This window comes from Typopeltis vanoorti, chromosome 11 (assembly GCF_054136105.1).
Source record: "Typopeltis vanoorti isolate ZY-2024b chromosome 11, IOZ_Tvanoo_1.0, whole genome shotgun sequence".
Classification (NCBI taxonomy): Eukaryota; Metazoa; Arthropoda; class Arachnida; order Uropygi; family Thelyphonidae; genus Typopeltis; species Typopeltis vanoorti.
In genome coordinates, this window is record NC_143559.1 from 34315150 (window position 1) to 34340670 (window position 25521).

Genomic DNA, 25521 nt, shown 5'->3' on the forward strand with positions numbered 1-25521 from the left:
TGCCATTCATTGAGAGATTACTTTGTCCCAAACTACAGCAATATTTTTAATAGCAGGATAAATATTGAATGCTTTCCAGAATTGCATGAAAGTCTGGTTGTTTCCTTCAGTAGCAGAAATGGCTTGTGAAAAAAGTACTCCATAGATAAAAGCTTTAAATATTGCAAGAACCCCCCCCCCGATCCATCGGTTGGATCAATGAAGTAATATTCGGAGGGAGAAACATGACCTTGAACATCACCAATATAAGACAGATGACCTGGAGCATTATCTAGAATTTATAAAATTTTAAATTCTACATTTTCTTTCACACAATAGTTTTCCATTTCACACGCATGACCTATTTGATTTAGGTATCCACAAACAATTTTTGAGTCATCCACGGTTTCTTATATCTCCCCTAATGAACTGGAAGAGTATGCTTCCTAATGTTTTTGAAGGCTCGTGGATTCTAGCTGTGCCATATCACAAATGGTTTCAGTTTATATCCAGCCACATTCCCCACAAACAGAATCGTAACACGGCCTTCAAGAGCTTTGAAACCAGGTATACATTTTAGCTTTTTGTGGATGAATTGTCCACTCGGGCATTTTTTTCCAAAACAAGGAGATCTCATCCATATGCCACAGCAAATAAAATTTGCTGTGGCAATTAATTTTCCTCCATAATAATTTTATCCAATTTCTCCACAAGCTCCTTGGCAGCTTTCTCACTGGAACTTGCAGATTCACCATGCATTTTCACATTATGCAATGCAAAACACTGTTTGAATCTCATGAACCAACCGAAGAAGCATTGAATTCATAGTCTTAATTGGGTCCTGCTTTCTCCTTCAACATGCTGAAGAGAGCTAGTGCCTTAGCGGTTATGGGCATAGAGCTAAAAAGTAAGCGCTTTTGGTTCAGGTCCTCTATGCATGATGGAAGTAGCTTTTTCAATCACCGATAGGACCTTGTCGTTGCTTCATCACTATTGTTGAACTTGCAACTTCGTTTCGAGATCAATTGCTCGCCTCTTTTTCTGTGATTCTTCACTAGGTTTTTTGATTGGACATGTAGGGGCCATGTTGCACAAAATATTTAATGATAAATACACAAATAACTTATTTCTCAAACACAAAATCAACAGAGGAACTGATGAACATGTGTGACTGCCAAGGAAGGTTGCCGCTGAATGCGCTGTTGCCATTGCACTGTTGCTAAATAAAAACTTTTTTACTTTATGCTTGCTTGGGTCCTGTTCGAAAATATAGTTGAAAATGTTACTTATTCCATTATGGGATCATGGATGTATCTCTGAAAGGATATAAGTCGAGGGATGACTGTATATTAATTGGAGCATGAGTATTACACCATTGTTATGACAAAAATTTACGATTCAATGACATTTCAAAATATTCCCAGATTTTTCTCTCAGTTTTGTCATAACAAAAGCGTAACAGTTCAGATTCACTCGATAACACTTATGTCTCTCTCTCTCTCTCTCTCTCTCTCTCTCTCTGTCTGTCAAAGTATCTTATGGATCAGCTTAAGAGATTTATTAAGTTTCGCTATGACAAAACTGAAAGAAAAATCTGGGAATCTTTAAAAATGTCACTGGATCATCAACATTTAATTATGAATCCTAGTACAGTAAGGCCTCATTTTACATTTCCTCTATTTACAAAGATTCAAATTAATGAACATTTTAAAATAAATGGCAAAAAATCAAAGATATAAACAGCAAAACACAAAAATAAAAGTATAAATGCAGCATTTGTGATTATCTTTTGTTTTATATTCTATAGCATGGCAGGTAGACATTACAAAACAATTCATCTGAGTTTTTTCCCATGTTGTAAGGAGTGCTAAAAAGTGAAAGTTTTACTAATATTAGTATTTAAACACTAAATTAAAAATGTGCGCTTCGCAACCATACGTCTGGGGAAGGAGTGTCCTAGGTTCGATTCCCATGGGTGACGTGAGGAGCTGAAGGATTTTCCTCAGCTATAGCCAAGTTAGTTGGTCTTGGATATGGACAGTAGGGTTTTTTCCCCAGTTTATCCTGGGGTTTATCATCCCGCAAAGCAGGCAAACCAGCATTGAGAACTCAACATTACAGACATAGGATACGCCGGGCCATAGGGCTGACCACATTATCCTGTGAAAAGTTTGAGGTCCAATGATTAACCAACCATCGACACGCAAGGTAAAAGAGGGAAAAGGAAGATGAGATGAGATGAGATGAGATGAGATTAAAAATGTCATTTAAATGTAGAGTTGATTTGATGTCTTACTCAGTTAAAAAAAAAACAGAAACTCACTTACCATTGAGGGAAAAAATGAAAGTGATTCAACTTATTGAATCAGGTGAGAGTCCTAACGTGTTTAAGCATTAAATTTAACACCTTCTACAGTTTTGCTCGCTATCATCTCAGCTGGGAATCTTTAAAAATGTCACCGAACATTTAAATATGAATTCTAATACAGTAAGACCTCATTTTATTTTTCCTCTATTTACAAAGATTCAAATTAATGAACATTTCAAAATAAATGGCAAAAAATCCAAAACATAACAACAAAAGATGACATTTTTAATTTAGTGTTTAAATACTAATATTAGTAAATAAAAGCATACAACAGGACCACATGGCAAGAACTGTTGTGGCATATCACCGAGCATCTGAGTGACCATACAGCATCTGCTGATGTCCAGTGAACAGATGGATGGATAGTTTCAACAACAATAACCAATGCTGAGAAGAATGCAAATGCTGAAAAGTATTCACATGCAGGAATAGTTAATGCAAAAGTGTCAAGAACATTTTATTCAAGGAGTGAAGTAATGAAAAAAATACAGAAAAATCATTAGTGCTATGGATTGATGATATGAATGAAAACAATATTCCTCTAACTCAAGCAGTAAACACGGACAAGGTAAAGTACTTGTTTAATGAAATAAATAATCTGGTGGAAAAGAGCCATTTGTGGAAGTCATTCATACTGAAGAACCAATCACATTTAAATACATTAAAATTTTACTTCAATTTATGAAGATTCATTTTATGAAACAGTGGGCTGGGAAGCTGGGATTGTTATATCAGAATGCCTCCTAGCTATAGCTAGTCAAACATGTAAACACGAACATGCTCAACAATGAATGCACGCCTTGATGTAAGTCTCCAAGATTTAACAAGTGGTGTACCACAAGGATCAGTGCTTGGCCCACTGTTATTCAATCTGTACATTAATGATATTGGAAAGGATTTGACAAGGCTTTTGACAGAATACAGCATGGTAGACTGTTGCATAAATTGGAGAATATGGATTTGGGCTATAGAATATTAGCATGGATAAGAGGATGGCTGACTGACAGATATCAAATAGTGGTATACAGGGGATCTGAGTCTGTAAGGTTTAAGGTAACAAGTGGTGTACCACAAGGATCAGTGCTTGGTCCACTGTTATTCAATCTGTACATTAATGATATTGGGAAGGATTTGACAAGTGACATACAGCTATTTCTTGCTGATGCAAAGATAGGTAAGGTAATCAGGAATGTTGCTAATATGCAATACTTTCAGAATGATTTGAATAGGCTGGAATTGTGGGCACAGGAAAATGGATGTTAGTTCAATGTCAGTAAATGTAAAGTCATTCACTTCAGCGTGATTAGCTATCCAATGTTGTATTATATTAGTGGGATTATGCTTGAAGAAACTGATGAGGAAGAAACTTGGAGTTTTGGTAGATAGGAAGTTGAAGACAATTGCCATGTGACAAAGATTGCAAATACAACTCAAAAGATCATTGCAATGCTGAAGCCCTAACCAATTTTTCCAAAATCTTCACTACCACTTCTGAGATACTAATTGGTCGATAGTTGGATACATCGGTCTTTGCACCACCCTTGTGCAATGGAATTACCATACATTTCTGCAGAATCTTCCCTGTTCTGAGACTAATATTAAACATCCTGGTCAAAGGAATGGCCAGTTAAGCTGAACACACTTTTAGCACATGTGCTGATATTCCATCAGTCCCTATTGATGAATTCTTATTCAATTTGTGCAACAGCTTTAATACCTCGGCCTCACACACCTGCGTTTCTTCATCTAGTGAAGAGGTAACAGTGAGCTCAATGTTGCGTTCACCAGGTTGATAGCTTTTAACAAAATGGGCACTCATTAACTGAACAATCTCTTCTGGATCTCTAACCCTCATGCCGACTGGATTCAGAAGAGTTATTCTTTCATATTCATCCTTTCTTTTACTTGCAGCATATCGATAGAATTCTTGTGGGTTGTCTTAAGCATGCAGAGCCAGTTTCTTTTCATACCCAGACTTTGCTTTCTGTACAACAGTTGTGACTATTCTAGCTTATAACGTTCATAATAATAATAATAATTTTAGATGATAAAAATCCGACATAACTCTATAGTGAGTTAAGGGGATAAAAATCCCTTATTGTTTTTTCAGCCAGTAAGCGAAACTAAGATCGAAAACTACGATCTGAACATTTCGTGCCGACGGATCCAAGTAAGTGACCACTTGGTAGTGCCACACCACGGCAACTCGTTGCAAAGGTGGAGCAAGTTCCCTCACTATTCTTGATATTTTCTCATAATGTAAAAACACAGCTCCTAGGAGATGTAGTACTGTTTTACATTATGGAATTTACATTATTTTATCCCCTTAACTTATCAACCTCGCCAGAAAAAATAGCCGTTTTGGCTTTTCTTCTTAGTTATAATATGTTATAACATAATATAGTGACACACCTTTTGGGCAATCGTACAGCAAAAGTATATGTAAGTTCTTTTCACTTAAACTCTGATATTCTAGGTGTCTAGCTACTCACTGATGAGACCTCAAAAAAGGTTGAAACCGATCTGGGTAGTGACCTCTCCTCATAATGTAAAACAGTACTACATCTCCTAGGAGCTGTGTTTTTACATTATGAGAAAATATCAAGAATAGTGAGGGAGCTTGCTCCACCTTTGCAACGAGTTGCCGTGGTGTGGCACTACCAAGTGGTCACTTACTTGGATCCGCCGACAGTTCATCGGCATGAAACGTTCAGATCGTAGTTTTCGATCTTAGTTTCGCTTACTGGCTGAAAAAACAATAAGGGATTTTTATCCCTTAACTTATCAACCTCGCCAGGAAAAATAGCCGTTTTGGCTTTTCTTCTTAGTTATAACTCTATAGTGGTTGTCATCTTATTTATCTTTTACAGTTTGTCTTATTAGTGTATTTTCTTATGCCTGAAGAAGTCTTATGTAAGTAAGATGAAACATGGTCTTTTAGAGTTATAACTCTAAAAGACCATGATGTAATTATTTATGTATAATTCCAGTTAACTTTATAAATTCTCATATATTTATTCGTGTACCAGCAAAATTTATATGCAACAAACACAAACATTGGGTGGGGGAGAGAGAGAGAAGTGGATTAGGAGGAATGTATGTAATTCATTAGCTTAGATCAAAAGTCATTTTTTTTGTAAAAAATTTCATATGAACATGGATCTGATAATGAAGGTTACTGTAGTAATGGCTTGTGATATGAATTTTTAAAGAAATGTCTATGGCAAAAAATAAGTATCCATATATTCGAGTATTTACAATTTATGTTCATTACAGATCCTCAAAAATACTACCTGCATAGATAAACAATGTAGTGCATCTAGCTTGAAACCTATTCACTTTGACTATCTACTGCATTTTTTTTGTTCTCTTTCACACAGCATGCCATTAATGTTTTCTATATCGAATTCAGTATGATTCTCAAGTTTTCATCATCAATTTCCTGATATATACCCTCAAGGGGTGTTCAGGCTACTGACAGTAGGACATGATTAAGTTTACATTATTAATAATCTCTTATCAACAATATTCCTCCAAATTAGTCTATTACTTGTCAGCATTCCAATATTGTCGTATCTAACACTTCGTTCTTCTAAGGCACTTCTGATTGAATTGATCCACCTAGACCTTGGTCTTTCTCTGGGTTTTTTCCCTGCCATCTTGGACATCAAACCTGTTTTGCCAACCTTTCCTCTCCCTTTCTATTTCAGTGACCATACTACCTTAGATCTACCCTGCTTGGAAATATCATGAATATAATTTCTTGGTATCAATGACCTCAATAAAAGGTGAAACCGGACCAGATAGTGACCCTTCCCATAATGCATAGCATTATACATGTCCATAAAGATGTGCTTTGCATTATGGGATACTAAGGCAAGTAATATGAAGTCATTAGCTTCTATATACGAGTTGCCTCAGTCTGAAAATACTTCAGGCGCAAACTTTGTTTGCTTACACTTAGATAAAGGATTAAACCAAGAATATAATTTCTTGGTATCTTTAATTTATAAAATTCAAGTGAACATGTGCCGAGCCAATAAAATACTATTTCCTATGGGTAGCAGTATCACAGTCAATATAAAAGGCAAGAACACTGGTTCTGGGACAGAACATACACTAGGTAATTAAGCTCTAGAAAGAGTGACAGTGCTGACTCAGGAAGTCTAGTCACTGCAATCTAAAAGTTTAGGTTTTTGCAGTAATGGCACTGCTTTTTTGGCAGTGAAAATGGCTTCAGTTTTACTAGAAAGTGAAAATTACACTACAAAGGATTACTTGCTGTTTAACACTTATCAACATATTTGACAATCTATGAAAGTGATACATAAAGTTTAATTATTCTAAAAGTGAAATAATCTTCCATGGTGATTTCAATATTCATAATTCAGACTGGCTCCCTTTCTCCAACTTTACAGACCAGCTGGAAAAGAAGTTAAACTGTTTGCTATCAGTAATAATTTTCAGCAATTATTCATTAATCCAGCAGAATTTCAGATAATCCTCATTACTCTCTAAACACATTGAACCTTTTATTAACCAGCCCTCCCTCCAAATACACCACTGATGTTATCTCTCCTCTTGGCAAGTCTGACCATAACCCTACCCATCTCCTTTTCTACAGATCATCTGTCTTCCAGTCATTCTCAGCCTTATATCCTGTGACACTATAATGGAGCCATTTGGAATGACCTGCAAAATTTCGATCTCATTTCCGTGGTCTCATTATTGCTTCTGCTCTTCTGATTCTAGCACCTGTTCTGATCTAACAACAGAAACAACATAAATTATTCTTGCTGGGATCAGCATATGCCCAATATCTCCAGTCAAAAATGCCAGTCTCACCTTATAACTATAGACTGCAACAACAGGGAAAAAAAAAAAATCCAAAGCAAAAGCAGACTTTGTAAGAGCCAAATGCACTAAGCGCTCATCTCCTGACCAAATGGACATGGACAAATGGTGGTCAAGCCTTCTGGTCTCTTACTAAGCAAGGCTATGTAACTTCTGTCTTTCCACATTTTCACCTGTCTCATATCCTGATGGTACAAGTACCATCTCCTAAAGATAATGCAGACCTCTTGGCATCAGTTTTTTTGACTCTGATTCTCATATAGATGACCACAGAAAAGATCTCTCACCATTCCACAAATTATCCACAGTATGTCTCCTCTGAAATTTTGCTGGAAGGATATCAGAAAAATACTTGGTAGCCTTAAGTCTCTACCAATAAGTCTCCTGGCCCTGATGGTATTCCTCAGGTTATTAGCCAGTTATGCTAATAGCTTGTATTCCAGAACTCACTCACTCACATCCATCTTGAATAATCTCTTCAAGCAGTCATCCAGCATCTATCCAACTGCTTGAGAGCAAGCTTTTATCCAGCCTGTTTCCAAATAGGACCATCAGAGCAATATGAAAATTATCATATTATCAACAGCCAAATGCTTCACTATTTGGAAAGTCACAAATTACTTAATGATAATGTATATGGATTTTTCCACTGTTGTTCCCAGCTGATCTCCTAGCCAACTTCATCCAACTATGGATGAAGGCCATAGAAAAGTTCAGAGAAGCTCAAGTGGTTGCTATTGATATTCCCAAGGTGTTTGATCGAGGCTGGCATTGTGACCTTCTGGAATAATCCCTTTCTGATTGTTCATTGCTATGGCATCAGATTTTTCAATTAACACTAGTGTATTCCAAGGCTCAGTGCTGCTAACACCAACACTCTTCCTCCTATACTTTGACGATCTCTCTCTCTCTTTCTCTGATATCCAATCCTATTCATAGCTTTGTTGATAACAGTACTACTATCCACTTCTCTTTTCATTTTCATTTTCAAAACTGCATAGTGCTCAGGTAATTCATGCTTCAAGATCTTTAACTAATGCCTTAAACACTGATCTCCTTACCATTTTCAAGAAAGGTTATGAAAAATGAACTTTAATACTTCCAAAATGCAATCCCATCTCATTTCCAGGTAGACGGATCATGCCACTCTTCTCTTTACTTTTAACAACATTCTTCTTGTCAATCCATTTTCTTCTCTCTCGGGTTAACTCACATCTAATTTATTTTGGCATATGCACATCAAGTCAACATCTTCCAAAAAAGCTCGGTATTCTTTTTCATTTTCCAAACAGTACTTCTTTCCTACTCAACTCCTGACATTTTAATATAAATGCTTCAATCTACCTGACCTTAGAATACTGTTCCATTTGGAGTGGTGCACCCAAGACCCCCCCTCAGAATGCTTGATTATATTCAGAAACGATTGCTGAACATGATGATGATTCCTCCAGTCTCTTTAATGTAACCAAACTCTTGTTTCTGCATTATGTTTCTTTTCTATAGGTATTTCCATGGGTGTTGCTCCAATGACCTGGCCACTACCATCCTTCCACTTTCCTCTAATTATATGCAAACATGAGAAGCTACTGGTCAACACCCACATGCAGTTCAACTCCACAATCAGTGAACCAATGTTTCATCCTCTGTATTCATTCCTTACACTTTTTCACATACACTTCTCCACATTGTTTTCCCCAATGATTACAACCTTCAGGTCTTAAAAAAAAAACCTTCTTCCTGCCCACACAAGATACTGTCATATCATAGGTATTGGGTTCCCTCGTGTGTGAGATCGATAAAAAAAAGAAAGAAGAATGGATTACGCATGCATGCATGCCACAGAGGTTATTCCAGTGATTTTGAACATGGCAGATGTATGCACACACATACACACAACCTCAAGGTTGAATGAAATTAAATGATTGTAGTGCAGTAATAGTTTATCACGTATCTGTACACTATTTAAATATTAGTATGTGCAGATGCCTTCTAGCTATTTTAAATGTAGAAATAAAATTTACAAACAAATTGAGGGGAGGGTTTGTTAAGGGAAGTGCCTTTCCCACATTTGACAAACTATTGCTGAGAGGATCTCAAAGAATAGTTATTTTTCAACATATATCCAAAACTAACTCTTTGGTTATATTATATGGGCAACGTGTTGGCTGCTTAGTCTAACCAAAGGGACCTGGAAGTTTTTCTGTGACAATAAACAACCTATATCCCTATATTGATTTAAATTAGAAAAGAAATCAAATAGACTCTGGACTTTTTTTTTTTTTTGGATATTCTCTTGAAGTATCATGCTGATGGTACTCCTTTGTGTTTGCTGCTTAGTCTAACCAAAGAGACCTGGAAGGTTTTCTGTGACAATAAACAACTTATATCCCTATATTGATTTAAATTAGAAAAGAAATCAAATAGACTCTGGACCTTTTTTTTTTTTTGGATATTCTCTTGAAGTATCATGCTGATGGTACTCCTTTTATACGAAGCTAACTTTTAAAGACTGCCAGACAGATTCATATAAAATCATATAAAAATTCTGATTCCATTTCTGAATGGAAGAATGTGAAAATTTTCATGTTCTTCCATTCACAGAATATGAAAAACTTAATCTACCAGCCATTCAAAAACCAGTAAGCAAATCTGGGGAATAATCCCTTTTGGATCTTCTTCAGCTCAATATTTCTCTTGCATTTATGGTTTTTTTTAATTAATTTTTATTTTTTAAAAGACAAGCCTTATAACTCAAGGGGCTATACAAGCTCATCCAGAACCAGAACAAGCTTTCAAAAACATCCATGCCTGCAGTGGGATTCAAACACACGACCTGTTGGTTACAAAGCAGATATGCTAACTTAGCCAACCAGGCTTACTATCGCTCTCCCAATTCTGAAAATTACTTCCATATTTCTAACTTTTTATCTCCAAAACTTGATTTTAGTATTATTATTATCATGTGACACTTCCTTGGGGTCTAAAGGATTCAGTGCAGGAGAGCACTCCACTGCAAACAAACCATACCATCTACTGTCCACTAACAGTATTTTTTGTCTATTAACTGCAAGTGTTCTCAGGCTGATTTGCCTGTATTGTATTTGCTGCAGGCAAATTGACCTTTCCAGCGCATCTGGTGATCGAGATCCATAACATCAATTGGCTTTCTTTTCCAATTGTAATAAATAAGTTGGAAGATGTGCTAACATATTTGTTAGTAAACAGTGAGTTTATCTGAACTGTTCAGTCACCCACCAGAACAGCATAATCTTCACCATTTTCTTTATCTTCTTAAGTTTTTAAAAGCTCAGCTTTCTGCTAAGTAACTCAGACCATAACTACATTTAAAGTTGCTCTTCTACAGAATCCTTTCTCTCCACCTTGTAACTTTGATACCACAATTGCACCAAATGGAATTATTTTAATAACCTCTGCCATTTCTTTTCCATGGGCAAATTATTGTATCTGGCTATTCAAAAAGAGAGCACTAATTTGGAATAGGTTCTGCAATCGTCTCACATGTAGAAATGATATAAAAATGAATGACACATACTTTCTCCCTAAATACAACAAGGAGAAAAATCATGTTTTGATGAAATTTTAATGAAATAAGAAATATCAAAGTCTTTTCTAATTAAATAATTAATGATTTGAAATAAACAGAATAGCAACAACAAAAGAGATGAACGTACTTTTTAAATTCCTTGATAATTTATGCAGTACTTAACTGATGACTAACTTGTCTGGACCTGGCCAAACATATTCTGAAAATAATATATTATAAAATTAATGTTACGTTATTTATATACAAGAATAATTAATTTTTTGCTTATTTATTATAATATTATATCATGCAAAAGAGATAAAAACTTTCTAAAGGAAACCAAACTCTCTAGTTATAAAATTCATGATCAAAATGCATAGCTTCATATATTTCCAGTAATATGTACTGTTATCTTTTTTCTTTCTTTTTTGTATTTTATAAATCCTACCTATAAAAGGTTGGATACTCGTAGTACATATCAGTGGACGGAGCTGGATTTGACAAACTACTAAGAACCCTGCTCCAGAAACAAAGTCATTTTATGATACCAAAGTTTCCTTAAGGAAATAGGTTTATGCTTGAAGACATAAGCAAGGTGTATTACATCTGCAAGCTGTATATTATGTTCTTTTTGCTGGGTTGTCTGTTTGCTTGAAGAAAATCCAGTTTCTAGGATGAAACAAATGTGCCATTTGAGCATGACAGTCATTACCTGGAATGGCTATAAACTCAGTGTGTGATGAGTTGGGTGGAAATGGATTCATCTCCTGATTACATGATAAGAGGGTGTTTCTTAATTAAACAGCAAATAGTGAGCAACAGCTCCGACTTCACAAATGACACAAGATTGACTGACAACAACAGCTTAATAAGAACAAAATGCTACAAATATAAAAATACACTGACTTACGGTCTGTTATTTCAATTAATATAACTGACGTTAGTACTTTGCATGCATGAATATGTTAAATAAAGCATTTCCATAAAGTCTATCATGCAGCTCAAATGCAACGAAGATAACCATTAAGTTTTATCAAATTGCTAAAATGAACTTTAGTCAATATTCAAATACTTATCCTATTGGTAGCTTTAGATACACTAAGCTCTGTGTCTAACCTATTTGATTTATGGTTTACAACACAACATGTGTCAGCGTGATTTAAGCACAATCACTTTGAGTTCTTGATGACATGAGGGGGAAGAATATTTGTTCTTAGTGAGTGCAGTGCTCCATTGCAACACAGTCACACTCCTCTGGAAGACTTTATCCTTGGACTTGCTAAATGAAGCATCCTTCTGTCTTAAGTAAACTATATCAATAACTATTTTCAATAGGAAGATTATTTATTGGGAACATCTGAGCATGACATTAAAGACATGCAGTATCATACAAGCTTCTGCTGATGATTCACTATGTCTCTACACCTTGTCTTTTCAACCATCGTGTCCATCTCTGGTCTACAACTCCATCCTTCTCTTGCCCTTGCAATGAAGTAGTCTACTTTCTGTCTCTACCTATTTTTTCTATTTCTTCCTAGGTGAGTCTCAATAGATCGCAGTATGGTGGCTGCTCTTCTAAGCACGACACCCAGACCAGTACCCAAGTCATCTATGGACGATTTGGTGCCCACACGTCCCATCTGAATGGTGCGACGTAGGAAGAGTGGCCACATAATCTCAACAGCTGCCTTTATGTTGCCATTCTAGTGGCTTCACCACCAGAGCAACTGCACCGTAATAGTACAAAAGCAACTCTGGCTAGCACTGCCTTTCAACGCACAAGGGACGAATGGTATTGTTGCAGTGGCTAGCCAGGATTCTGACTTAGAGGTATTCAGTCATCATCCCACAGATGGTAGCTTCACACAACTGGTCACTCAACCAAGCACCTTATTTCTCATGAGCAACACCGTCAATGATATGCATGTAAGCAGATCAGTGGTATGTAAGCTGACTTCATGAGTCAAGAAATTCATTACTTGTAAAACTTACATAATCCTTAACCTTAGTAAGAGTTCAATTATTTCAAAATTTGCTTTTCATGAAACTAAATGCTTAAAAGGACCTTATAAAGGTTCTTTGTGTCCTAGATGCAATCTGAAGCCACCCTGGGGTTTCTAATAAGCAAGGAAGTTATGATATCTCACATTGGAAATAAACTCATACCTAAAATATTATCATAAACAACCATGTCATAGTGGGATTCAAACTCAGATCCTGTTGGCAACAAAGTAGAGTTAATTATTTAGTTGGCTATTCAGACCAGGAGCTCAAAAATCAGTAATCTGCATTACTTCAGAAAGAAATTTATGCTTTATTTTACTCTACTGCATTTAAAATTAAAGTTTTATTACTGAAAATACAACAACATCATACTATATTACAAAAGATAACATAGTACAAAGAAATAACATTTTTTTTTCTATAATAACTCTTCCAGAAAGGCTTTTTTCTTCCAGAACGTTGAGAACGGCTCGTACCTCAAAGCTAATACAGAAGAACTAGTTCTATCGCCCTGTGAGGATGCATGCTGTTTTTTTTTTGTTTTTTTTAATGTGATTCCTATGCACAAAAGGTTGTAAACATACAGTCCGTTAATATCTTAAGTGGGCTTTTTTCACTATTTTTATTAATTTTATATATTTCTTTCATATGTTTACAGTCCAAAAACCCTGTTCTAGAGATTAAACATGGAACTTATACTAGGTCACAAGAATTCCTTTCATGATAACAGGTTATATCACAAGATTTTCTGCATCTTCAACCTTTAGTACCCCATGTCATATTCACGAGAATGAAATACGAATTTATGAATTGCTCATTTAATATCTCAACTATGTCTTCTGCAGTAGTTTAATCATTCTATCATTTTCACCAATCAATATCATCTTCCTAATCATTCTTTCTTCTACTGGCCATGTAAGTAAAAGAACTGCCTAAGATTTTTTTGGCCTCGTTAGCTAACTACTGCTCATACTGCACTTTTGCTTTCCTTACCAAACTTGTATCTTCCTTGTATGCTCTTTGTATTCCTCATACTACTGATTATTATCCCTCACCTGGTGCTGTAACCATAATATGCTTCTTCCAAATTGCATGCCTTACCTCTTCATTCATCCATTTCACACCATCTTACTCTTTACCTTCTGATCTTTGGAATACATTCATTCTCTCGAGTTTTTCATAATCCAGACTTACAGTCTGGTGATTATGAAATTGATATATATATATATATATATATATATATATATATGTCAGTGGTGTTGTGCACCCATTTAGGGTGGGTGTACTGTTGCATGGCTTATGCATGCTACAAAATTCATGTTAGTTTGAGCGTATGATTACACTGATGTATGAATTCAGAGTGCATGAGGACACCAGTGCTCACCTTAATTAGTCCAATGCAATTACCATATTTTTCCATATATAAGACAATACTTTTTTCTAAAACTTTTAAACCCAAAATTGGGGCTTCTTATACATGGGGGTAACCGGTTGAGAAACCTGCCGATACCTTCCACCAATCACTAGCCTTTGTTAACTCTGTTGATTGAAGTCATTAATGGCTGATTCTGAATAAACCAATCAGAACTCTGAAAGCATTCATATGTCTGCAACTCGTTGGCAGGGTAAGTTAATGCATTAACAATATTTTGAGCACTAGCCCATAAAAATGTCTGAAAATAAAAAAAAATTGTTATATTCTTCAAAATTCAGTTTAAAAGTCATCAATTATGCAAAAGAACATGAAAGTAAAGCTTCAGAGAGACAGTTTGGACCTCCTTCCACTGAGTATATGATTAGATGGCGGAGATGTTTAAAATATTGATTTATTAATTTTGGGTTCGAAAAAGCAGGGTTCATGTTATACATGGGGGCATCTTATACACGAAAAAATATGGCAATTGTAGGATAACTTTGAATACTTTAATTTATAAATTAATATAATTTTAAATATGGAAAGCATAATGGTCACATGAACAACAGCTATGCTTCATACATGACATTTATGTGAGAAGCACAAAGGGTTTACACTTCGTGGTGATCTTAGATTATCATTGGCAAATACTAAACAGACAGGGATAATTTGAATTTTGATATGATTTTTAAATAATACAGTCTTATAATATGCACAGACATCAGAAAAAGTAATCACTTTGGAAATTATTTATCTGGCCACATGGTTGCCAAACATTCCTCAGCCACCTGAACAAACAACATGAGTGTATACAATTTACTACTGAAATTGAAAATCAGAACTCGCTTCCTTTTCTGGATACACTGGTCACACATCTTTGCTCGAGCAATCTATCCTTCACTATTTACCGCAAGACTACACATACCGGCCAATATATACATGCTAACTCATATCACCTTCCCTTCGCAAAAACTTGGAGTTATTAACACCCTCAAAAACAGAGCAATAACAATTTGCTCTAAAGAACAAGCTCTTTAACAAGAATTACAAACTATTAGCAATACATTTATAAATAATGGCTATAGCAAAAATATCATCAATAAAGTTCTTCATAAAACTTCATCAAAAAATATATACATTAAAGGATTATCAGAAAAAATAAATAGAATTCCACCCCTTAATCCCTTGCTCACACCCACCTTATACAGCTTCCAGGAATGGTCTCTCATTCTCGCTCTCCCCCCCCCATCTCCAGATATTAAATGAAAAATATCATCCACACTAATCTGATAATTACCCCTTATCAACTTACCAGATTAGTGTGGATGATAATAGTAAATTATGTATGAATTCTCGATCACGTCTCTCCTCTTCCTTCTATTATTAGGTTCTGTAATTTGCCTTTTCTCAATCTGTCCTCATATGCCACATTCCAGAGAACAGAAACCAAGTTAGTCAATCATCTCTGGACCCTCTCCAACATATCATCATCCTGTTGAAAACCTGATGAAAGTCTTATACAATGGAATCAAAACATACCATACTTTTACACATCAGTGTTCTTCGCATCATTACCATAATCTGCTGTGTTATCCTCACAATTTCAGCAAAAAGTCCATGAAATTTCAAGTCTCTATCCACCACAATCCTTCATCTCCTCCAAAATATCGCCACCAATCCTATATTCTGCATCTGATCTTTGCTTTCCAAATTTTAAAACTTGACACTTTGAAATACTAAACTGCGATCTCAGACATTTGCCCATTCAGACAGTCTATTTAGGTCCTCCTGCAAAGGAGGACCTAAATAGACTGTCTGAATCACGTAGACTGTTAGAATCACGGTGGGGAGAGTTATGATTCACGTAGAGTGAATCATAACTCTCCCCAACTTTGCATCATCTACAAACAACTGTATATCACCATTTAAGCCATTTCCAATGTTATTTATAAACAAATTAAACAACAATGGCCCCAAAACAGACCCCTGGGGCACCGAACTAGTAACATTCTTCTTCTGGGATATCACTCCTCCCCGCCACCCATATATAACCTGTTGATACCTATCAGACAGCCAATCTCCAATCCAACGCATTAATCTTACTGATTAGTGCATTGGATTGGAGACCCCCATCTGTTCCAATTTAACTACTAGTTTGCCATGTGGCAATCTATTGAAAGCCTTTGCAAAATCTAAATATACTACTCTATATGCATCCTGTCCAGTGTATTTGTCACCTTGTTATAATAAGTAAGCAGATTGCTAAAACATCATATTCCTTTACCAACCCATGCTGTCCATTAAAGAGTATTCTACTGCTGTCCACCTAGTTCTGAATCCTTGTTCTCACTAGCTTCTCCAACACCTTACCCACAACTCTAGACAAGCAGATTGGCCTATAATTCAAAGCCTTAGTCTTATCATCCCCTTTATGAAGCAAAACAATTTTGTCATCTTTCCATTCCTTTGGAACCTGGGCTAATCTAAGACTCATGTTAAAAATGTACATTCAAGCTGTTATTAGTTCCCTGGAACATTCCCTTAAGACACATTTATTCACAAACTGCCCCCCCCCCTTCATTTTTAAGTGAAGCCCTCCAGAAATGCACATTTGCATAACTACAGTTTATAGGATGACATGTAATTCATTCACTGTCATTGTAATTTAATGCATCATCCACAATACCACAACTGTAAACTGGATATTTATTCATCTATAACAGATCTATTTGTATTCATGTTGATTCTTTTTCTTAGACATGCCAGTCATATGCAAATAGTTCATACCTTGATTAATAGAAGTTTGAAATATAATTACCCATACCTCTTAGAAATTGAAACATTCCAACAAATTGTAGAAATTCTGTTAATTATCAGTTATTATATATACTGAAAGCGCAAATGTTATTCCACAGAGCTACAATTTTTCTACAAAGCACACATAACGATTTATAGCATGCCTGCTGGATGGCAAACTGGAAGTACAAAACGATTTGGCATATCACACCCCATGGACAAATATGCAATGATACAATTTGTACAGTGCCTGGGATGGATGTGCTAACAACTTTCAAGGTAATAATTACTCCATGCATTTAGAATATCTTCAATTTTCATGTCACCTTTAGCATATCCAATTCCTTACTCTTTCCCCGATTTTTAAGCTTTTTTTTTTGATAGCCTCAAAAACATTTTGCAAGCTTCCTCATATTTATCTCCTATATTCTTATCAGTTTTCTAATAACTTTAGCTACTTTTATATACTGTTTTGCTTTCTTAAACTTTTTTTTTGTGTATTCTCTCTCTCTCTCAGAACACATGCTGATTTACTTGCTATATCCTTTTTTCTTTTCCATGAATATTTCCTTAACTTCCTGCATCTACCATAGAATTCTGATTATTCTATCCCTGCTGTTGGAAGTTTTCCACTTGGTTATACTATAAATTAAATAAATTAAAGATACCAAGAAATTATATACTTGGCTTAATCCTTTATCTAAGTGTAAGCAAACAAGTTTGCAGCTGAACTATTTTGAGGACTGGAGCAACTCGTATACAAAGTTAATGACTTCACATCACTTGCCTTAGTATCTCATAATACAAAGCCCATATCCTTATGGATATGTATAATGCTATGCATTATGGGAAGGGTCACTACCAAGACCGGTTTCAACCTTTATTGGGGGTCTCATCAGTGGGAGTCAGACCCAGAGGTAATACTAAGGTTGAAGTAATGCAGAAGTCATATTTTTGTATACGAGTAGCCAAAAGATGTCACACCTTATTATTAAAATACTCTGGGTTAGAGAAAGTTGTTGGAAGTTTTTCCACTTGGTTATACTATAAATTAAAGATACCAAGAAATTAAATACTTGGTTTAATCCTTTATCCAAGTGAGTTCCATCTTTCACCCTTGCACTGATAGTGAAACAAGCCTTTTTGGAGACAGAATATGACTGCCACTATCTCATAGCCCTGAATCCTAACATCTGCATTATTGTCTGTAAAAGGAGAGTTATATGATCAATTTTTTGAGATGCTAGGTTAAAACATCCAAGTTTCCAGGATAGAAAATCCTGAAAACTTGGATTAACTTGGAAACTAAGGATTAACTAATACAGAAGCTGGCCAAGAAAAGGTTCATCTAGTCAGAATCAAATCTATAAGTCTTTAGTAGCCATTTCCACATGGCTACCCTGCGTAGCCCTGTATACACACATGCTAAAATAATGTAGCCCATACTATCCATCATATTGCAATTTTTTAGTTTCTATATTTAGTTAGTGTCCATGCGGTTAGCTGAGTGACTATGCACTTTGCAACCATATGCCTTGGAAAGGAATATCCAATATCCTAAGCTCCTCATGTCAGCGACATGAGGAGCTTAGGCTCTTACTCAGATATAGCCAAGTTAGCTGGTTTTGGGTATGTACTGCAGGTTCTTCTCCCCAGTTTAGCTGGAATTTCTCATCCTGCAAGTAGGCAAACCGGCCTTGAGAACTCAACACTTCTACAAACATAGGATATACCTGGGGGCATAAGGGTAACCACCTTATCCTTGTGTATGATTGCGGTTAAATGAATAGAAAACCCTTGACACTGCAAGGTAAAACAGGAAAAAAGGAAGAAGAAGATATTTAGCTAGCAGCTAGAATTCAAGGAAATACAGAAAGATTGTTTGATGTAAAATCAGTTGTAAGGCAATGGTACACACTACCTCCACACTTATTTATCATTTATATGGATCATATTATGAAAGAAAGTAGCATTAAACCTGATATTAGAATTGAAGATATCAAACTTTGCTTTATGAAGATGATGTTGTACTCCTAAACACATCCAGTGCAATTTTCAAGATTCTCTAATGAAACTGAATAACAGTTGTAACAAATTTGGCATGAAAATCAACAATAAAAAGATCAAAAACTATGAAAATAAGCAAGAAGATAGAGAAACTTGAATCGCATTCTCAATGGAAAACCCCTACAGAACAAGTAAAATATTTCAGCTATTTAGGCATAATGTTTAGTGAAGACAGTAAATTAAATATGGAAATAAACAACAGAATAAGCAAGGCTGGTATGGTGGGGAGCAAGCTGAAGAAATTTATATGGAATAAGAGAGAGAAATTAGCCAGAACACTGTGTTCTGGCTAATAAAAGACAGTGTTCAAACTAGTTTTAAATTATGGATCTGGGAGTTAGTTTAGAAATAAAGCAAAAAAAGAATCAAGGTTAGAAACCACAGACATGAGATTTCTGCCAGAGATTAGAGAAGTGAACAAATGGCATCAATGGCAGAATATTAAAAATGAAGGTTAGGAACGTGACATTGTTAGCATTCAATAATGTTTGAGCAGGGCTAATCTATGGTGATATAAACAGAATGAGAGAGAAAATGTAAACAAAACCTTTGAGTCATCAAAAGAGCAAGGTTATAGTCATAGTAGGACATGTTATGAGGTAGCTGTGAAAAAAAACATACATTTTCGTTATAATTTATTAAAATTTATGTTAAATTTATGGGGAATGTAAGCTAGATAGAATGTACAGTGTGTAACAGTTTGTACTTGGGGGGAATTTGTACTTTAAAGTAGTATTTTAGTAGAGTTTGTTAGTATTCTTTGAATAATGGAAACAGTGACAATTCAATTTGTCGATGGCTCATCAAAGGCTGTCACCAGATTAGATTGCTCCCTGAGGCAAACAATTAAATATCGCCCTGATGAATTATAAAACAAAAATATAAGAAAATCTCAAATTGCTATTTTGTTTTTATTTCAAGAGAAACATTAATGCAAAATGATTACATAATAATATTAATTAAATTGCTCTATGGGGGATATCCATAGAGCAATTTATGTTAAATTTATGGGGAATGTAAGCTAGATAGAATGTACAGTGTGTAACAGTTTGTACTTGGGGGGAATTTGTACTTTAAAGTAGTATTTTAGTAGAGTTTGTTAGTATTCTTTGAATAATGGAAACAGTGACAATTCAATTTGTCGATGGCTCATCAAAGGCTGTCACCAGATTAGATTGCTCCCTGAGGCAAACAATTAAATATCGCCCTGATGAATTATAAAACAAAAATATAAGAAAATCTCAAATTGCTATTTTGTTTTTATTTCAAGAGAAACATTAATGCAAAATGATTACATAATAATATTAATTAAATTGCTCTATGGGGGATATCGCACAAGAAAATTGTTTATAAACTCTTCTAAATTTAAATTATAAGCTATGTCTGCATCTATCGATATAGTTTCTAGACCGGCCAATCTTTCTTGGGTCATTGCTGTTTGTAAATAATTTTTAATCAGTTTAAGCTTGGAAAAACTTCTTTCCACACTTGCTACGCTAACAGGATTTGTTAGTGTAGCAACAGCGCCTACCACAATATGGCTGAATGAGTGCTCTTATTAAGCTGCACCATGAGGCAGGCTGCCTCTATGTTACACCCTGTCGATGGTACTGGGCTTATCGCCGAGCTCCCTCACTATTTAAGGACTACATTTTTCACAGCATACTACAGGATTCTGTGGTATGTATGTATGCATCTTGGCAGTTAGAAATGTGGGAGGTGAGAGACTGAGGAGTGCCTGTCTATGTAAAATGTAGAAAATGGAAAGAACTTTGCAATATAAAAATTAGTATAACAGACTTCTGCAGTGTTACTTCAGAAATTGATGAATACCAACCAAGAGAGACAAGTAGCATGTGAATGAGAATATAAAATTAGGGAGTGTAGTGGGCTTGAAAGATAGTGTAGTTTTGCAAGATGGTATTGATTAGATTGATGAATTTCAAGCGAGAGTTGGTAGCTTGCAGAGAGAGAGAGAGAGAGAGAGAGAGAGAGATGCATTAAAAGAAGAAGTGGAATGTATGAAGAATCAAGAAGCATGAAAGAAGAGATTACGAGATTGGAAACAATGAATGTGAAATTAATCAGGATAGGAGTGAGAATGGGAGAACCAGTGGAGAAGTGGGAATGAGAGGAAGGCAAGAAAGTGCAGGAACCAGGGATGGAGAGATGACAGGACAGCATAAAAGTGGAAGAACAAAGAAATAAAGTGGCACAGGACAGAGAGAGTGAGGGATGCAGGTGAGCAAGGAAGGAACAGAGTGGTAGGGAGTGTGATGTATGGAGACTCAATGATTTGTGGTATGTAAGATAGAATGCCAGAGGAGTGTCTGCCTGGAGGGGCAATAGACAGTGTGATTATGGCAGCAAGGTGAAAGAGTGGATGAAATGATTGTGATAGCAGGCACAAATGACTTGAGAGGCAGTGTTAATCAGGTGGCAAGAGATCTGAGGTTCATGCTTGTTGTATGGAAGAAGATTGAAAGAGGAAAGATAGTAAGTATGTTGCTCAGAGGTATGATAATGCAAAGTTGAGGAGAAGAGTATCAATAATGAATATTAATTGACTTAAGGAATTCACAACATACAATAGAATATAAATTAAATTAAACTTTAATATATATTTCCAATATTTCGGCAACGTCACGTTGCCATTTTCAAAGGAACTTACAATAAAGACATGTGCATGCAGGCACTACATACAGCAAATAAGGACCAATCAGGAAGCTATCGCTTCTCCTAAAAGTCCTGATGGTGCCCCCTAGCAGGCTATGTGGGCCTTCAGCCCCAACGGCCAAGAATACCTAATAGCCTTACATACCTACATATGAGACCTTCAGCCCAACGGCCAAGAATACCTACACAGCTTGCTGGGGGGGGCACCATCAGGACTTTTAGGAGAAACGATAGCTTCCTGCTTTGTCCTCATTTACTGTATGTAGTGCCTGCGTGCACGTCTTTATTGTAAATTCCTTTGAAAATGGCAACGTGACATTGCCAAAATATTGGAAATATATATTAAAGTTTAATTTAATTTATATTCTATTGTACGTTGTGAATTCCTTAAGTCAATTAATAATTATGTATAACAAGCATATAAGCCTTTCTACGAGAATGAATAGTATGATAGCCAGAATGAGAGGCTTGGATTATGTAGATGTGCTTGAAGTGCATTTGAGAACGGAAAGGAATTATATGCAAGAGACAACTTGCATTTGAATGATGAAGAACACATGTTGTTCTCTGAACAAGTCACAGTGTCAATGCAGGGAAACTAGAATTATCAGGGTGGATGGTAGCAGGGGTGGCCTCTTGTGGGAATAGTCGCTTGGGACAAGGGAGAAATACATCGTGTAATGCAGAATCCAGTGGAATCTGGAGAGAATAATGATGGGCATAGGAACAGTGATATTGTGTTGATGCTTCTTTATACTAATGCCAGGAGTATCCAGAATAAAAGAAATGAACTGGTGGAGGTGATAGCCTCAGCCTGTCCAAAGATTATTGTGATTACTGAGACATAGTTGACAGAAATAGAAGTAGCAGGGTATAGCATTTTTTAGCAGTATAGGAAGCGTAAATGCAGTGATGGAGTACTGCTTATGATAAGTGATGAGTTGTGCCCTCTCGGAGTGGAGGATTTGGAAGGCAATGGCACTAATGGTTTTGAGAACATATGGTGTGAGGTGGAGATGGGCATGACAGGCTATTTAGTGGAATGCTGCTATAAGTCAGCAAACATAGAGGAAGAGGAGCAGGAAGTGTTTAGGCAGCTGAGCTTGGCAAGTGCAAAAAGAATCATCATTATGGGAGATTTTAACAGCAGTATAAACTGGAAAGAGAAAACTGCATGTTGTAGTATGGGAATGGAATTTCTGGAATTCTGAGGAATAAATGTCTTAGGCAATATGTAGTAAAAGGAGCACGAGTTCAAGAGTTTTGGATTCAGTCATTAGAAGATCTGATTGTAACTGAGATGGTATCCCTGTCCCCAGCTGGGGAGAGAGAGAGAGAGTGACCATGTGGTTTTGACACAAGTATCAAAGAGAAAGGAATGTATGTGGAATTATATGGCAGTTGATTATAATAAGCTTAGAAATCAACTTCGGGAAGTTCCATGGAGAGATCTCATCAGTACTTGGGAACTGGTGAAGAAATATTTGTTAGTAACAATGGCAAGTTGTATACTGCAAGTGAAAAACTGAATACAATTTGTTGTAAAGTGGATGACAAACAATATCAAATGAGAACTGCAGGTGAAAAAGAGGTCATGGAAGAGATATAAGGAGGGGTGGAGTAAAGATGTATGAAGAACATAAGACTCAAGCCAGGAGAGTGACTAGTATGGTGCCAAAGACAAAACTGGAATATGAGAAGAGATTGGCCATGAGATTCAAAGAAAAAATAAAAATGCTAAGAAATTCTTTCATTATGTGGCCAGTAGGAGGAGGAATGATTATGGAAGAATGATACTGTTGGATAAAAATGGGAGCAGAGTGACTGATTCAAAGGACATAGTGGAGTTGTTCAATGAACACTTTCTTGGAGTATTTCATCCTGGAGGAGTCAATTTGAATACTAGAGAGATAGGGCAAGTTCGAGGTTTAGAGGTGTAGGAGGAGAGTGTGTTCCAAATACTAAGTACTCTGGATGTAAGTAAAAAGTACTCATTATCCGAAACACTGAATAAAATCAAAAAAGTAATGGGACTGGATGGAATTTTGCCATGGATTTTGAGGGAATGCACGAAAGAACTGACAGCTCCACTGACCTGGGTTTTGAATGAGAGTCTGGCCACAGGAAAGGTGCTCAAGGAGTGGGAGGGTAAGATAATGCCAATGCATAAGGGTGGTAGTAGAATTGAGGTGTCAAATTATAGACCAGTTTATATTTCACCAGTAGTTATTAAGATTGTAGATAAATTAGTGAGGGATCATTTACAGCATTTGGCAGATAAGGGAAATGTTATCTGTGAGAGTGGTTTCTTTGTGTGGAGAGTATGGATTTGTTTAGGGGGAGCATTCTTGTTGTAGTAATCTGATTGCTTTTTACAATAAAATAACAAGAGCAGTAGATAAGGGAAAAGGTATATTCTGCCATTTTTTGAATTTTGTTATTTTCTGAGACCTCCAGGGAGTCAATTTTACAAAGTCATTTGATAGAGTGCCACATGTAGGTAAGTGAATTGGATGGGGGGGGGGGAGGAGATTGCTGTCTGATAGATATCAGAGAAATATCTGTGCATGAGAGAGTGGTATCAAGGAAACAGAAAGTTACAAGTGGGGTCCCTCAGGACTCAGTACCGGGACCTGTATTGTTTAGCCTTTATATTAATGACACTGTTAATGATTGCAAGGGGATATTCAGTTGTTAACAGATGATGTGAAGCTGGGATGGGTTATTAGTAACTGTGTAGATGTAGTAGCATTTCAAGAGGATTTGAATGAACTGGACAAACTGGAGGAAGTGGGGAAGGCAAAGGATCTTCATTGATAGAAACCTGAAATTCAGGGAATGTACTGCAAAGATGGTGAAGGTAACTGAGAGGATTGTTGAAATACTGGGATGGATGCTGACCAGCAGAGATAAAAGAGTTGTCATTCCATTGTATAAAGCCCTAATCACACCACACCTGGACTATTGTGCTTAAATTTGGTCTCCAGGATTTGAAGAGATAAATTAACTTTGAAAAGAGTGCAGATGCAGACAAAAAAGATATCAGGACTGTTTAATGTTGTTATGAGGATAGACCAAGGGAATATGGACTGCAAAGCCTGATAGATAGGAAAGGTGATATGATTGAGACATTTAAACTGTTGAGAGATAGTTACAGGGTTGACACTGGGGAGTTCTTTCATTTGGTAAAAAACAAGGGAAAGTAGCAAGGACAAGGAAAGTTGTGAAAGGAGTTTGTGTGGATGAGAGTAAGGAGTGGTTTCTTTGCATGAAGGGTGACTGAACTGTGGAATGCACTACCTGATAGGGTACTGAGAGCAGGAACAGTGAATGACTTCAAAGAGTGGTATGACAGATTTTTCCTTATGTATTTCCTTCAATTCCAACTGCTGACAGGGCCAGTTTTATCATTAGGCGAACCTAGGCAATCACCTATGGGTGCCAAGACTTTGGGGCACCAGATTTTGCTACATATAAAACTAAGAGGAACTCCTGTATTCCATAAAATTCATGTGTAAGTGTACCATTTCTTTGCTGGACGTATATACAGGTCCAGTAAACCTGGATAATATTCTGTCCACCTGCTGAAAGAACATGGATAAGAAGCGTAGTTTGACAGTCATGTCCATTAGAAGGGGCAATAATCCTTCACGCTGAAAAGAATGCTTAACTAGATTACTTGGCGTATGTAGTAGCTATGTTCAGTTGCCTACAGCAAGAAACGCAGTTGCCCGCTGTTTGCTCGGTAACCGGAATCTAAGTTATATCAGACTAAATACCTATGAATTATATTCATTTTGATGCTTGTTTTTATTGTAT

General features: G+C 36.2%; 1 protein-coding gene across 6 annotated transcripts in view; it reads right to left on the bottom strand.

The window, feature by feature from the left end:
- LOC150101430 (testis-expressed protein 47-like) overlaps positions 1-25521 on the bottom strand; it is a 360248-nt gene that overhangs the window by 59264 nt on the left and 275463 nt on the right. For all 6 annotated transcript variants that reach the window (XM_090400900.1, XM_090400902.1, XM_090400904.1 and 3 more), the window contains one exon: positions 10894-10965. In XM_090400900.1, the coding sequence (XP_090257026.1) occupies positions 10925-10965 (41 nt within the window). In that variant the 3' untranslated portion in view covers positions 10894-10924. The remainder of the gene's footprint in view (positions 1-10893; positions 10966-25521) is intronic.